This window comes from Hyperolius riggenbachi, chromosome 2 (genome assembly GCF_040937935.1).
Source record: "Hyperolius riggenbachi isolate aHypRig1 chromosome 2, aHypRig1.pri, whole genome shotgun sequence".
Classification (NCBI taxonomy): domain Eukaryota; kingdom Metazoa; phylum Chordata; class Amphibia; order Anura; family Hyperoliidae; genus Hyperolius; species Hyperolius riggenbachi.
The window spans coordinates 77544988-77562663 of record NC_090647.1 but is presented as its reverse complement, the minus strand read 5'-3'; the positions used below and the strand labels follow the sequence as shown (position 1 = coordinate 77562663).

The 17676-nt window shown below is 41.9% G+C and overlaps 1 protein-coding gene across 1 annotated transcript in view; it reads right to left on the bottom strand.

Annotated features, from left to right (window-relative positions):
* The window catches only part of MIPEP (mitochondrial intermediate peptidase), a 130046-nt gene that overhangs the window by 39120 nt on the left and 73250 nt on the right, over positions 1-17676 (bottom strand). Inside the window, exon 17 of the mRNA XM_068266943.1 lies at positions 2183-2304. Within this exon, the coding sequence (XP_068123044.1) occupies positions 2183-2304 (122 nt within the window). The remainder of the gene's footprint in view (positions 1-2182; positions 2305-17676) is intronic.

Sequence of the window (17676 nt, the reverse complement as noted above, 5' to 3'; positions counted from 1 at the left end):
AGGGTCATACACAGTACACAGTTAGTGTAGGAATGGAAGAGCCATGACATGGCTGAACAGGTGAAACAAATTACTGCAGTTTACTAGAAACCAATACTTCCTGTTTCTCACACCAGCTGTATGGCTTATGTGAGCAGGAATTGCAAATCACCTGAAGTGTGCTAAAGGTTAATAGAGATAAATATGCTGTTTGATTATCTATTTTTTACTCCTCAAAGCATTCAAAGAGTTAAACACAGTACTTTCTTCTTCATTGGAAAGCTTCCTATCGCATCTGAAGAAGTGATGACATTTTATTTTTTTTAATTCCTTTGTCAGCTACGATTAGTATACCACAGCTGGGTGCTGAAACTGACTGCACATGTAGTAAAAGCAGAGAGAGCTGAGAAGTGATCACTGGATAAAATATACAGGGAGTGCAGAATTATTAGGCAAATGAGTATTTTGACCACATCATCCTCGTTATGCATGTTGTCTTACTCCAAGCTGTATAGGCTCGAAAGCCTACTACCAATTAAGCATATTAGGTGATGTGCATCTCTGTAATGAGAAGGGGTGTGGTCTAATGACATCAACACCCTATATCAGGTGTGCATAATTATTAGGCAACTTCCTTTCCTTTGGCAAAATGGGGCAAAATGGGTCAAAAGAAGGACTTGACAGGCTCAGAAAAGTAAAAAAAATAGTCAGATATCTTGCAGAGGGATGCAGCACTCTTAAAATTGCAAAGCTTCTCAAGCGTGATCATCGAACAATCAAGCGTTTCATTCAAAATAGTCAACAGGGTCGCAAGAAGTGTGTGGAAAAACCAAGGCGCAAAATAACTGCCCATGAACTGAGAAAAGTCAAGCGTGCAGCTGCCAATATGCCATTTGCCACCAGTTTGGCCATATTTCAGAGCTGCAACATCACTGGAGTGCCCAAAAGCACAAGGTGTGCAATACTCAGAGACATGGCCAAGGTAAGAAAGGCTGAAAGACGACCACCACTGAACAAGACACACCAGCTGAAAGTCAAGACTGGGCCAAGAAATATCTCAAAACTGATTTTTCTGAGGTTTTATGGACTGATGAAATGAGAGTGAGTCTTGATGGGCCAGATGGATGGGCCCGTGGCTGGATTGGTAAAGGGCAGAGAGCTCCAGTCCGACTCAGACGCCAGCAAGGTGGAGGTGGAGTACTTGTTTGAGCTGGTATCATCAAAGATGAGCTTGTGGGGCCTTTTCGGGTTGAGGATGGAGTCAAGCTCAACTCCCATTCCTACTGCCAGTTTCTGGAAGACACCTTCTTCAAGCAGTGGTACAGGAAGAAGTCTGCATCCTTCAAGAAAAACATGATTTTCATGCAGGACAATGCTCCATCACACGCGTCCAAGTACTCCACAGCGTGGCTGGCAAGAAAGGGTATAAAAGGAAAAAGTAATGACATGGCCTCCTTGTTCACCAGATCTGAACCCCATTGAGAACCTGTGGTCCATCATAAAATGTGAGATTTACAAGGAGGGAAAACAGTACATCTCTCTGAATAGTGTCTGAGAGGCTGTGGTTGCTGCTGCACGCAATGTTGATGGTGAACAGATCAAAACACTGACAGAATCCATGGATGACAGGCTTTTGAGTGTCCTTGCAAAGAAAGGTGGCTATATTGATCACTGATTTGTTTTTGTTTTGTTTTTGAATGTCAGAAATGTATATTTGTGAATGTTGAGATGTTATATTGGTTTCACTGGTAAAAAAAAAAAAAAATAGAAATGGGTATATATTTGTTTTTTGTTAAGTTGCCTAATAATTATGCACAGTAATAGTCACCTGCACACACAGATATCCCCCTAAAATAGCTAAAACTAAAAACAAACTAAAAACTACTTTCAAAAATATTCAGCTTTGTTGGGTTCATTGAGAACATGGTTGTTAAATAATAAAATTATTCCTCAAAAATACAACTTGCCTAATAATTATGCACTCCCTGTATAAATACAGCAGCTATGCAGTAAAATGCGATGGCAGCTTTCAGAGCAGATCAACTGTACTTTGGAAATTTGTAAATAGCCAATAATACTTGTGCACAAAAGCAAACAGGATAACTGTAAGGCTAATAAAAAGTAGGAAAACACGTTTTTATTTAATACTGTGTCAGGAGGTTATTCCCGTATACTGAGATAATGAAAGGGAATAGAACATTACCGGTCAAATGGGTTCTTCATGAAGCACTGTTTCCACACCATGGAGGCCACCGCCCGAGACATCAGGTACGAGTAGTATTTGGCACCATAACCAGCAAGATGACTGAATCTCAGCTGCCAGGCCTGTCAGAAGAGAAGCAGTGATGGAAGTAAAGGAGGAATCTTCAGCTATTAACATGTATTAACTGCAGGCATTTCAGCAGTCAAATAAACAGTTCAAAGGGTACCGATAAGGATCTGCCAACACATTTAGTAACATTACAACATTAGTAAAATTAGCTGCATATCTTAATGTCTGCATTATCTATCACACTGTTCACCTGCAATGACAAATGAATGGCTACAATTTTAATTATATATAATTAATTTGAACTTTTTTTGCACAAACATAAAAGGACTATGTATGCCAATGATAGTGTAGTAATGCAAATAAAATGCTATAATTAAATTGCCTCACCAGTCACCAAAATGAGGTCTGGCTTTGTTTGTTCCTCTCCTCTTTCATGTCTGTCTTCCTCACTTGACAGAAGAGGAACTGAGGAAGCCCACCAATGGAGTTGTAGCTATAATCGTCACCTTCCACTGCATGAGGACAGGGCTATCATACCAATATACTGTATTGGTTAAAGGATACCCGAGGAGACATGTGACATGATGAGATAGACATGTGTATGTATAGTGCCTAGCACACAAATAACTATGCTGTGTTCCTTTTTTTCTTTATCTGGATGAAAGAGTTAAATATCAGGTATGTAAGTGGCTGACTCAGTCCTGACTCACTACTGACAGGAAGTGACTACAGTGTGACCCTCACTGATAAGAAAATTCCAACTATAAAACACTTTCCTAGCAGAAAATGGCTTCTGAGAGCAGGAAAGAGATAAAAAGGATCAATAGTTTAGCTCTGGTATACTTCAATGAATGTGTCATTGAGCAAAAACAATAAAGCAGCTAAAACTTTAAACATAAAATAATACTGTGGAATATCTTAAAAAGTCATTTTTAGGAGAAGGAAGATGGATACAATCGCTTATTTAATTAGCTTATTTTTGCCTCGGGTGGCCTTTATGGGCTCGGTCTCTGACACAGGGTATGAATCTCGGCTCTTTCTGTTCAATAAACAAGCACCTATTCAGTGAGGAGTCCTTGGGCAAGACTCCCTAACACTGCTACTGTCTAAAGAGCACGCCCTAGTGGCTGCAGCTCTAGCGCTTTGTGTCTGCCAGGAGAAGAGCACAATAAAAATGTTCTGTGTCTTGTCTATGATCAATGGTTGAAATAGGGCTCTAGTGAGGATCTCCACAACCCTTGACATTGTGGACCGTGAAATTATTAATGCCACTGATTGGCCAGGCAGCGCACGAGGTTTGGGGGGGGGGGGGGGGCGGCCGCGGCGCGACGAATAGCGGCGGATCGGGGGTAGCGGCGGCAATCGCATTGCACACGCAGCTAGCAAAGTGCTAGCTGCGTGTAGCAAAAGAAAAATTATGCAAATCGGCCCAGCGGGGCCTGAGCGGTGCCTTCCGGCGGCATATCCCGTGCTCAGCACGGGCTTACCGCCAGGGAGGTTAAATATTCCCCTTGAAAATCAATAGGTGAATTTTGATTGCATTGAAATTTGTATTTGTCTCTGCCCACTTTTTGGTTATGGGGATAAAAAGTATCCTGTAGGTTATTCCAGGTAATGTAATATGTGTGTGCCAAATTTCATTCAAATCCATTCAGCCATTGTTGCGTGATTGAGTAGCAAACAACCAAACTTTCACATTTATAATATTAGTAAGATATTATATATATATATATTATATATATTAAATATATATATTAAAAAAACACTTTAAAAAAAAAGAGTGCTTTTTTTTATATTGTACATATGCTTGCCTACAGCTTGCAAGACCGCAACGTGCAAGCGGTCTGCAAAAATGCTTACAATACAAAGAAACACGTTAAAAAATGATACCGCTTTCGGAACAAAAATCGCGTGGAAATTAAACGCCGGGAAGGTCGTCTCTCTCTAAAGACAACTAAAAATAGTTCTAGTATATTTTAACCATTCTCAGTTGCTTCTGCTACTCTAAAGGCTACTATGGAAACATGCAGTGTCACCACCCAATTTGCAATTTTTACAGCTGCGGCGACATCTGAGGAACACTAATCTTGTAAATGATACTCTGACCTTTTGCGCATGAATACCTGCAGTGATTATTTCCTAGTTTACTGCACCATGTTATTTAGGATAAAGGTGTGAAAATAACCACACAGGTAACACCCTTCAAGTGTTTGTAATTTCCTAGTTAATGAGAGATCATGGCTTGCTCCACATAAACTAGGTCACTATTAGATGAACGGAATGAGAGAAAAATGCCAACGGCTGGTCAGGTACACTGAGGAAATATGTCTTTTGGCTGGCGGTTACGTTACAGGTAAGACTGGCTCAATGGAGGAAAGTCTGCGCTATTATCTGTAACAGCACAGAGAAGTATCAACCTCAGGAAATCTTCTGCAGACATTCCAGCCACTTAATAAGCACATTTGTAGAGAATAGCCCAAAGGCTTCTGACAACGTGCCATCTGCAGGTCCTGTCACTGCCTGCCTCCGCTGCTCACAAGCTATCAAGAGTGTGCAATCAAAGATGGCTCCTTTTTGACTCAACCTGACATCAATCTAGGATCATTACCTTGTCAAGAGGAACGCCACAGTTTCACTGGCGAGAGTTTCAAGTTAATTAAAAGAACATGAGAGAAAAATGCTTTAGCTATTATTGTCAGAGACCTCGGGCAGTGAAAGAGGTCTTTGTTAGGTTCTGAACAAGCCTAAATCCTCTCCTGCACATTAAAATGCATGGCAAGCGCACTGAAAATAGAAATGTTTGGCGCCAAAAAAGCTGAGCACACCTACATTAATTTTTATTTTTTTTAAAAAAACAAGCTTCTGGAAGGATCCTTCCCCAACACCATACGAGCTGTACAGACAACAAGTCTCTTGCAGAGACTTAACGAGGAACTTTCGCGAAAAGGGTAAAAAAATGAGATGTTAAAACATAGAAGAGAGATCAAGAAATCATTAATATTCACCATTTGTTCAAGATGTTTGATCCACAATGAGCCTGCAGGTCATCATCTTTACTACAACGTGAAAGCACCAACTGCCATGACTTATAACCACACCCATGAACACTGATAGGCTAAAAGTTTTTTTTTATATATAGATATACATATGCACAGAGGGACATACTGGTTGCTTGGCAGTTGGAAAAAGCTGTTATTTCCCACAATGTAACAAGGCTCACAGACAGGAGACAGTCAGGACCTAAGTCCTGACATCACACTGTGGGAGGGGTTTCACCACAATATCAGCCATACAGAGCCCCCTGATGATCTATTCGAGAAAAGGTAAAGATTTCTCATGGGAAAAGGGGTATCAGCTACTGATTGGGATGAAGTTCAATCCTCGGTCACGGTTCCTTTTTCAGTGTTGGAGAAAATGAAATGTAGTTCTTACGCTACAGCTTCTCCAGCTGTATGTCACACACTTTGCATAGGTCTAGCTAAGAAGCATGGGAGGATTCTTCTGACAAGGCTTGATGTTTACAGGTCAAATGATATCATGAGCACCACCGTACACTCATGTTTAACCACTTCACCGCTGAGGGGTTTTACCCCTTGAACACCAGAGCAATTTTCACCTTTCAGCGCTCCTTCCATTTATTCGTCTATAACTTTATTATTACTTATCATGTTTAACCACTTCACCGCTGAGGGGTTTTACCCCTTGAACACCAGAGCAATTTTCACCTTTCAGCGCTCCTTCCATTTATTCGTCTATAACTTTATTATTACTTATCACAATGAAATTAACTATATCTTGGGTTTTTTCGCCACCAATTAGGCTTTCTTTAGGTGGGACATTATGCCAAGAATTATTTTATTCTAAATGTGTTTTAATGGGAAAATAGGAAAAAATGTGGGAAAAAATTATTATTTTTCAGTTTTCGGCCATTATAGTTTTTAAATAATGCATGCTACTGTAATTAAAACCCATTAAATGTATTTGCCAATTTGTCCCGGTTATAAAACAGTTTAAATTATGTCCCTATCACAATGTTTGGCGCCAATTTGGAAATAAAGGTGCCTTTTTTTCAGTTTCGCATCCATCCCTAATTACAAGCCCGTAGTTTATAAAGTGACAGTGTTATACCCTCTTGACATAAATATTTAAAAAGTTCAGTCCCTAAGGTAACTATTTATGTTTTTTTTTATTGTATTTTTTTTTTATTACAAAAAAAAAAAAAAAAAAATTGGGGCATGTGGGAGGTAATGAGTTAATTTATTGTGTAAAACTTATGTGTTTGTATATGTAAAATGCTTTAGGGTGTAGTTTTACTATTTGGCCACAAGATGGCCACAGTGTGTTTGTCCGGAAGGACGCTTACAGGAAGCAGTAAGAGGCTGGGAAGATCACAATGTTTGCACTGTTTCTAATAGAAGCAGCGGATCATTGCAGGGGCTTAGATCAACGAACGGGAATAGATTATCCCGTTCATTGATCCCCGGGCGAGTGGGCGGCAGCGTGCACGAGCGGCGGGAGCGCGGACATCGGCTTTACTGCGGTAGGTACAGATTTCTCCGTCCCTGTTTTTTTAGGAGGGAAAAAAGGGACGGAGAAATTTGTACCGTGGGGGGTAAAGTGGTTAAAGGACCATTATTGCATTAAAAAAATGCACTATACATTAAGGTTTTCTTTTGTTGCTGTGGCTTACAAAAGAAAGTAAACAATTTGACAAATATTACAAGTTTTGGTCTAGTCCATCTTCTCATGGGGGATTCTCAGTATTACCTTTTATTCTTTTCAAAGCACTTCCTGGATAGGATCTATACAAAGATGCCATCCAATCTCCCTATTTGCACACTATTTTAGCAGATGGATAGAGCAAAAGTCATTCAAGAAATGAAAAAAAAAATGTATACAGATACTTAGGGCTTCCTCCAGTTCACTTTGGCCTGATCACTCCCTCGCTGCCCTCTCCACCCTTTGGATCCTCTGTAAGGGCTTCCGTATGTTCGTTCAGCCGGTGCATCCGTAGTGCGGCTGTGCACTCTCCTGTGGCTGTAAGCTTTCTACGTCTGTGCAGATGTACTGCACAGATGCAGAGGGCTCCCAGCCACTGGGGCCCGCATGCGCAGTAAGCTCTGACTGGCCAAGCTTACGGGAGCATTTAAGGTGAATCCAGAAGGCGGAAGGAGGACGGCGGCGAGAGATGGATCCGGCTGAAGGGGGCTGGAGGAAGCCCCAAGTATGTATAAATGTCTTCTATCCTCCCATCTCAGTGTCCCTTTAACTGTACCCTTGCTGCTTCTTTTCTAAGGTGAGGTAAGAACTTAGTGGTCCAACCTGAAAATACAGACATGAATCCTTTAAAGACTACCTGACTCAAAGCAAAGCTATGGCAGTGTTCCTAAAACTTGTTCTCGTGACTCCCTAATGGTGCATGTTTTGCAGGTAACCTCCCCTGTGCACAGGTGGGGCAATTAGTGTCTCAACTAGGTGGCTTCTATGTAGCTGAGACACTAATAACCCCACCTGTGCATAGGTGAGGTTGCCTGCAAAACATGCACTGTTGGGGAGTCACAAGGACAGGTTCCAGAAACACTGATTTATGGCCTTGATTGGTGGCATGAGCATGCACATGACATGGTAGATAAAAACTTGAGATTTTAAAGTCCATGGGAACTGGTAAAAAAAAAAAATGAACTAGATACTTACCCTAGGCAGAGGTAAGGCTTTGGGTCCTATGGAGCCTTCCCGCTCCTCTCTCGGTCCCAGTTCCAGCGCTGGCTCCCCGGCAGCAGTATTCTACCAATTTGGTCAAATACTGCTCTCTCTGCCGCCAAGCAGGCTTCGGAAGTGTTTGGGTGCACGAATGCTCTCAAAGACCAGCGGCTCCATCTGCGCATGCGCGAGAACCCTTTTTCACGCACTTGCGTGTGCGTAGTGTGGAGCCACTTGTCTTTGGGAGGATTCGGTTCCCGAAGACTTCCAAAGTGCTCCGCAGCGGAGGGATTTAAACAGGAGAGCCAGCGCTTAATGGAGGGGACCAGGAGAGAAGCAGGAAGGTTCTTCAGGACCCAGAGCTTTCCTTCTCCTTAAGTATCTGTTTGTTTCTTTATTTTGTTTTATAGATTCCTAATTACGTTAAGTATGTGATCTAGCGCAGCTATTTGCAGCTATTTACCAGCCACAATGGGGAGATTTGGATCATGCTAATTTCACAGAGGGGGTTCCGTGGGTTGTTGGCACACCCAGGCTCAAACTGGTAATGTTTTAACTAGAAACATGGTCATCCTCTGGATGGGCAGGCAGTGTACTGTTATTTTACTCTGCTTACAATGATGCACATTTGAAGCTCTCGAGGGTCACATAAAATGAAAAGGAGGGCCACAATAGGCCCACGGTCCTTGTGTTGGAAAGCACTGCTCTAAATCACAGGTGTCAAACTTTACGGGCAGGGGGCATGGCTAGCACAGGATTTCTCAGATGGAGGGGGCAGAGCATCAATGTCCTGGCTTTGAGGGGCAGAGCCAAGCATGAACAAGAGGTGGGCCTGCCAGAGGTGGGCTGACACAAAAATAGTCCAGGCTGACCTTCAGGCCACCAACTGGACAGCACTGATTCAGAACATCCCAACTTGTTTTTTAAAGTGGACCTGAAATCAGAACTCATTTCTACTCTAAAAGATACACAAGAGTATAATAATATTTAAACAAAAAACATTTCTTTGTTACAGCTGATACAAATCCTAAAATAAATCTGCACAGTTTCTACTTCCTGATTCATGGAAGCAGACATATTGTTTACAGCATGTGCTTTCAAATGAGCTTATCTGTCATAGGCAGTCATGTGACACAAGGAGGGATCACATTACAACTAGCATTTAGACACAAATGAGGGGGAATTACACAGGCTAAACTCTTTAAATACATACAGGGTGCATTTCTGTTATGTTTTCCTTGTGTCCTGCGCAAGAGTTCAGTTTCACTTTAAAAGGTAGTTAACATTGGTTCTTTCTGCATTTTCCTCATTTAGGTTTCCTTTAATTTAACCAACAGTTATACTAGTATTATTACCATTACATGCCTCACCGGCTGTCTGTCCTTCTACAGTCATCTTATCAGTACATTCCTCCTGTATTATTACCTCACCACAGAAATACACGATGTTCAGAGAAAAAAATTACACTAAAAGTCTTGGCAGCAGAAGCCTCCATTAGCTTCCCCTAATAGTCACCCTCCTTAGCATCCCGCTTCCCACCATAATTATTTTCGCCAAGTCCTCGGGCTGTTTTGATAAGTAAGCAGGTAAAATAAATTCTCCATAATCATAAATTCTAACCAAGCTAATAACTTTATTCTGATGCATTCAAACAAACACGTGGTATCAGACATTAAAGAGGACCTGTTACCAACACACAACAGCATAATAAATATTTGAGTGCAGAAGGTGTGGCATTTTCACTTCTAAGTTCACATCTTTAAAGAGACTCTGTAACAAATTGTTTATCTTTATTTCTTCTATGCTATAAGTTCCTATGCCTTTTCTAATGTGGTCTGGCTTACTGCAGCTTTTCCTAATTGCACAGTAGCTGTGTTATCTCTGTTATATGATCTAATCTTCTCTCTATAGTCGGCACAGTCAGGCTGAGGCAGTCAGACTGGAATGTGCAGGGCTGCTTGTGATTAGCTAGAAGCTGTACACACCCCCTGCAGGCTCTGTGTGACTAACACACTCTGCTTAGCTGAGCCTATTAGAAGCTGGTTAGTTTGTTTGTAAACACTGCCTAAAACTGGCAATTACAAGCCAGGTTTGCAGCAGAGAATGGCAGAAACAGCACAGAGGGGACCAGGAGCACATAATGAATAGAATGGTATGCTTTTTATTGTAAGAATTTCAGAGTACAGATTCTCTTTAAAGCAAATCTGAAGAGAAATTAACGCATGAGATAATATATAGCATGTGTAGTACAGCCAAGAAATAGAACATTAGTACTGTAGCACAGAAACCAGTCTCATATTGTTTTCCAGTACAGGAAGAGTTCATAAAACAAAAAACAACTTAAGTTATCTATGCAAGAGAGCTTCTCTGAGCTCTTGAACCCAACTTCGGTCGCATACAGTCCGTTTCTGAAGCACTTAACCCGCCAAGAAACAGTGAGAGAAAGCATGGCAAAAGGTTTTACTGCATGAAAGTTCAACAGGTCATTATTTCTGCGTTGTTTTATAGCTTTATAGCAGAGTACTGCAACTACTAACTACGTTTTTTTTTGCTTCAGGTTTGCTTTAAATGTACTGCTTACCACCTCGACCTCTAATATTTACCACCAGTTGCAGCAAACAGGTAGACTTACCTGCATCTTCTGCACAAAATATTTGTAGGATGTGCTTTTGATAAGAAAAAATTAAACTTTGAGACTCTCCTATGAAGAGATGTACTAGCCCAAAAGTTGTTGATAAGTGATTTAGCGGTCAGATTAATAATGCCTACTGTAAGTGCCAGCTGCATATTCCAGGACAAATGTACACCTTACATGTATGTGTGCACTGATATATTTTTTTTATTTTTATTTTTTTTAGATTTTACAGTTTTTCATGATAGTGGTCCAATTAGGCAATATTTCCTCACAGAAAGCACAGAACAAATGTTGGAGGCGCCCGATATATATGCTAAATTAGTTAAAAACCTTTTGCTTATGATGGTAAGCCAACAATTAGCCTGCTTTTAGGCTGATCAATGATGCATGCATTTTATTCAATAGAGCACAATAAGACAACACATTTCACAGCTCTAAGCTGCTTCCTAGTACTGGGGGTGGAGGCGCCCTAAAATAGGAATTGTAATGAAGCAAAAATATGGTGGAGGGAGGTGTCTTTACCACTCCAGATGGAAGAACCCAAACCACAGGGTTAATGTAAAAAGATTAAATAACTTGCTCAGCACGATTAAAAGGACAAAGCGTTTCACGGGTCTCGGCCCGCTTCTTCAGGTCAATGCAAGTGCCTTTAAAATATGGTCACAAGCATGGACGCCAGAAAAATGCTTCCGCAGGTGAAAAAATACAGTGCTTCCAAGTCAGTGCAATGAGCTCTGAGCATCTGCGGAGCTGTAATACGCGTGGTCTAAAGCTTAGTACCCAGGTAGAGATGGTTCGGGGAACTAGTCTGCGATCCGTGATGGAGCTCATTCAAAATTAACGGTTGTCGTGGATGCTGCCTATCTTAGAACATTGTTTACCAAATTTTCGCTAAATGATGATGAAGTGATGTCACACAAAATTGTTCATCGGGTAGAAACTTTTAAAATCTCTTCTGGTGGGTATGGACCTTATTGTGCTCTCTGTCGAATAAAATGTATGCATCATTCATTAGTCTGCCTATGAAGGTAAGCAACACTTACCTTCCATCTAAGTGGTTTTCAACTGTTTTAGCAAATGACTGGCACCTCCAACATTTGTTCTGTGTTTTAGCGACCCCTGGGGTGGGGGGGTTGGAAATTGTATGATTTAATCATAAAGGTTTTCATTTTTTGAAACCACCATCAATGAGGGGATGGAACTTTCCCACATGGATCATAAGGGCTGCTAAGTCTAGAAACTAAAATGTTTGAGAATCCATTTACCAATATATACTATTAATACAAGAACCACTAAACAATACTACACCGGATCAGTCTCCCGGTGTCCCTGTGTTTTTTTATACTCCCCTATCTAGTAATGGTCATGTCTAGAAGGACTCATGGAGAAGCATGTAGCTGATAGATTTGCAAAGCTCTGATTTGCTGTGATCACATCCTGCTTTAGCACATGATCAGGACTAGAAAATCAGAGACTTACTGTACATATCTATCACCTGACCAAACTGATCACATGCTTCTCCATGAGGTCTCCTAGACATGACCATCACTACTCCGATCTAGTTTCTAGCAGAAAGCATTCGTATTGGCTTGAGTACAGAAGAGAAATACAGTCGTATTACAAAACACTGTAACTGTAACAACATTCCTTTACTAACTTTCATCATCCGAAATCAGATTTTTATTTGTATCAGGTGAGGAGGCTAGACCTGAAATACAGGTTGCATTTCAAAACAATGCTTCAATGTGTGCAGAAAAAAATTAAATCCCTAGCAGCAGCCAGAAAACGAACACCCTCTTCCTCGTACAGCACCCAGGAAGGGATAGCCGAGACAGCTTTACATGACAGCACTGAGACATTGCAGCATTAGCAGACACACTATAATTCCATGAGAAAACAGTGGCACGTCAGTCATCCTAATACCAGGCTGGGCCTTGACACACTTTTTCATATGCTGGAATTAAGCGTGAAAATAATGATAATCCCTGGAACAGCAAAGGCTACATTTTATAGGTAAGAGTACAAAAGTGAAGTCAAGTCTACTTAAATGGGCTGATCCAATTTCTATAGAAAGTAACACCAGGATTTAAAGCGGCAACAACCTATAACTATCTTGACACGGTCTTCCGTTCCATACGGTATCTACCTGCAGGCCCTGAAACTATTTGGCTTTCTGAAAAATGTGCACTGTCATTTCAAATTATTTCTACCACAGAAAGAGATATTTACAGGTAATTTCTGTAGAGCCCAGAGCTGATGGGTATAGCTAGGAATATGCAGGCATAGAATAGAGTTCAGTTTTTGTAGCACTGAAACAGATGTGGATTTTTGGAGCCAGTCAGTCCCATTTAGGAATGAGAAACCATTTTAAAAACTCAAGGGATTGGGCTAGTTGGATATCATTCATAGCTGGATAGCATTCTTGCCTTACTGCACTGGGTCCCCAGTTCAAATCTAGGTCAGGGTATACATGTAATTAAAGGACACCCAAGGTGAAAATAAACTAATGAAATAAACAATTTTATCTATCCTCCTAAAAATGTCTTTAAAAGGGAAGGTTCAGGGAGGGAGGTAAAAAAAAGAATCAATATTCACTTACCTGGGGCTTCCTCCAGCCCGTGGCAGGCAGGAGGTGCCCTCGCCGCCGCTCCGCAGGTCGTCACCGGTGGTCTCCGGTGGCCGACCCGACCTGGCCAGGCCGGCTGCCAGGTCGGGCTCTTCTGCGCTCCAAGGCCTGGCACTTCTGCGTCCCACGCAGCCGCGCTGACGTCATCGGACGTCCGCCGGGCTCTACTGCGCAGGCGCAGAACTACTGCGCCTGCGCAGTACAGCCCGGCGGACGTCCGATGACGTCAGCGCGGCTGCGTGGGACGCAGAAGTGCCGTGCCAGGCCTTGGAGCGCAGAAGAGCCCGACCTGGCAGCCGGCCTGGCCAGGTCAGGTCGGCCACCGGGAGCCTGCAGAGCGGCGGCGAGGGCACCTCCTGCCTGCCACGGGCTGGAGGAAGCCCCAGGTAAGTGGATATTGATTCTTATTTTTTTACCTCCCTCCCTGAACCTTCCCTTTAAGATACTACCAGTACACAGTTTTATTTTATACTGAACTTCAGGATCACAGTTTTTTTTCCCTTAAAAACCAAAACAACTTTCACAATCCAGCGCTCCTCCCATTTATTCAGTGATAACTTTATTGTTACTAATCACACTGAAATTATCTATATATATTTTTTTTTTGATACAAATTAGGCTTTCTTTGGGTGGTAGTTTTTACTATGAATTATTTTATTTTATATGCATTGTAAAGGGAATAATAAGGAAAAAGAGAAAAAAAATGTTTTTCTCAGTTTTCAGCCATTATAGTTTTAAAATAAAACGAGCTTCGATACATAAAACCCACACATTTTATTTGCCCATTTGTCCCCGGTTATTACAACATTTAAATTGTGTCCCTAGTACAATGTATGGTAATAATATTTTATCTGGAGATGAAGGAGCATTTTTCCGTTTAAGGATTTTTAATACTATTTCACTTATTACAAGACTTTTTTTTTTGCAAAATTAACAGTGATATACTCTCATGACATCCATATTAGAAAAGTCCCTAAGGTAACTATTTATGTAAAAAAAAATTTAAATGATGTTAAAAAAAAAAAAAAAAAATGACAAGTGTTTTATTTCTGTAACTGTGGGGCAGGGTTGGAAGGGGTTAAAAGTAATAAAATAAAATGAAAATAATAAACTTTCTATGTAAAACAGGATACTGGTATAATTAGGTGTATTTTTACTTTGACCACAAGATGGTGCTACTGAGACCGTGTTTCTATTAATAGAACACGGAAGAACACTGAAGTGTGGGGTCTGAGAGCTTGTGCGACGTTATCAAACTCTCTAAAGACACGGGAACGGTGATCGGGATTGAGTATAAAAGATTCTCACATCTCGATCACAGACTGAGGTGGCTGCGACGGTGGATCGACCGAAAACGGCGCGGGGATCGTGAACGCGACGGTAAGGTAGCAGTACGCATATCTACCCCCCTGATCCACATGTGAAGTTTAAAGGGGCGAAGATATGCGTACCAGAGATCCTAAAGTGGTTAAATCTACTTTTTAAGTTTTTACTGTTTTATTGTTTTTTTCTCAATGACACATTCATTGAAGTATGCCAGAGCTAAAATCTATTAACTTTTGACCCGTGTTATCCCTTTCCTGCTCTCAGAAGCCATTTTCTGCTAGGAAAGTGTTTTATAGCTGTAATTTCTTATCAGTGAGGGTCACACTGTAGTCTGACCCAGTCCTGACTTAGACAGGAACTACCACTTACATACCTGATGTTTTACTCTTTTTAGGCTGAGAAAGAGAAAAAAAAAAAAAAGCATAGTTATTTGTGCGCTAGGCACTGTACATACCCATGTCTATCGCATCATGTCACCTTGGGTATCCTTTAATGCGCAGAGACATTTGGGCGCATGGTGAAGCCGTAAAGTGTCTCACCCTGCTCTTGCAAAAGTCCTGGCGGTGTTAATTACGTACGGTAAGGCGGCCAAATTACGCTGTTTTTATCATCATTTTGGTTCTGTCTCTTGATGGTGCCCAAAGTACTGTCTGAGCACTGCTATAGCTGTAATTCCCATTACCGCCTATGGTGTCAGGGACGCCCACATTTTACAGCGTCATATTTGCCTGACTCAGGGTCAGTACCCTATCTGCATGGAGTATGCATGTTCTCTCCATGTTTGAGCGGGTTTCTTCCAGGTACGCTGGTTTCCTCCCACACCCCAAAATCAAACAGGATGATTGTCCCCTCCCCAAACAAACAAAAGTGGTGTTCGACTACAGCAGGAAAAAAAAGAAAATCGACTATGATGAGGATTAGATTGTGAGTGCTCTTCTAAAGGACAGTTAGTGACATGACTAAATAAACACCAACTCTCCTACAAAGCACTTTACCACCTAGCACCTTCTAATTTAAATAAACTTATTTCCAAAAACCATCCTACATGCAATCTCTGTTCTAACAATATTCTGTTTTCCTGTCTGATCACCTCTTCTCACTCCCGCTTACAAGACTTCTCTAGGTCCCCACGGAACACCTTTTCTCAACACAGCCGCCACTCAACCACACTAAAGGGGACCAAACACCTAACGATTTTCCTGCCGATATACAGCAGATTCGATCGCTGTGATCGCATCTGCTGAGAAATCGTTGCGCAAACACTAACAGAAAGATAGATTTCCGTCCGAAATCAATCGTTCCTGTCGATTCCCGTCAATCCGTCCGTGCGTAAGATTTCGCTCGATCGTCAGTGGGTCGGGAGTGCGTCGATAGCGGCGTTCGAATGCCTGACGACCGACGCTAGCGGCAATACATTACCTGCTCTGGCCGGTGCATGTCCCCTGGTCTCCACTGTCACTTCTCCGTGCTCCGCTCCCCCAGCAGGAAGTTTAAACAGCAGAGCGCCCTCTACTGTTTAAACTTCCCCGGCAGGAAGTTCAGTGAAACTGGAGGAGCCGAGCACGGAGAAGTGACAGCGGAGACCAGGGGACACGCGCCGGCCGGAGCAGGTAATGTAAGCAGGGGCGGGGAGGGGGTGGCGGAAATGGGGGTGGAATGGGCAGCGGCAGCACCACCACAGATTGTGATTGGTTTCATGCAGAAATCGATTCATAATCTGTTTGCAGCATAGGCAGCCATACGATCCCTCTCGGATCAGATTAGATCAGAGGGGGATCTATCTGTTGGTCGGATCTGATGGCAAAATCGACCAGTGTATGGCTACCTTTACCCTTTTTAGGTGAAACTTAAAAACTCACCTCTTCAGGCAAGCATACTATCTTACTTAAGATACTTTGAACACTGAGCACCACTTTACCATCTCACACTCAGCTTCCCATCACCCATTAGCATGTGATGAGCTTAATCAGCTGATAGATTTGTAAGGCTCTGATTTGCTGGTCATGAACATGTGTTAAACCAGGACGTCATTACTTCTAATCAGAACCTTACAAATCTATCAGATGATTATATGCTTCTCAATGTGTTCTCCTAAGCATAGTGATCCCTAGTAGCCACCAATGGCAAGTTTTAAGCAGTATGACCATTTTATGCAGGGCATATACGGTTCGTTTTATCTGCTCGATTCTTTGCTCGATCGATTTTGCTGTTTGATTCTCTTTCTTTCACTCGTTTTTTCCATTCACTTCAATGACAAATCGATCGGCAAAACGATCGAGCGGCGATCAGACATGTCGGAAATTATCTATCGAACCCATCTATCTACTACAAAAACGAACCGTGTATTCCCGGCATTTGGTACAGCAATTTGTTCACTCACAAACCAATTAACTATATACGTGAATCACATCCCCATCAACCACTGCCAGATCTAAATGACTTCTGTGTTACTAGTCTTTTAGTAGAAAGGAGTCAGTCACATTGTTTAGGCAATGTTGCCTCAGTAAAGACTACGAAATCCAATGATGCACTTAGAGTTGGAGGACTGTAGAAAAGGAGTCCAGTTTTAGCAACACTGAGTGAGAACTTCAGCAAAGCTTGACCACATAGATCACATCTCATTAGAAGGAGAGCAAGACTGAGGTCTCCCTATCAAAATGTGCCACAACTCTGAGCACACCCCAACAATTTTATTACATGCTCAACCAAACCCAAATCTGAACAAGGAAAATTCTCAAGCCAATCACTTTGATGAGTGTAAATTATAGGTGACGCCTTTGGTACTATGTTTTCCACAGTCAGAAAACCCACTGAGTAACTGTGCACCTATCCCACACCTGAACTCTAACAAAGCCCACAATGAAAAGTCTTTATTCTGCATATAGTTGCAGGAAAAAAAAAAAAATCACATCATAGATATTTTAATGTTTATTATAGGTCAATTGAGATGTCCTTTAAATAAAGGGTCGACCTTGCCAAAACCAGGGGGCCAAGAACCCTGTCCCCCTCATTCTTAAAGAGAACCCGAGGTGGCTTCCTAAGAATGAAATAAGCAAACAGAGGCTGGGTCTGCCTATACTGCCCAGCCTCTGTTGCCATCTCAATCCCCCCTAAGTTCCCCCTGCGCTCTGCTATGCC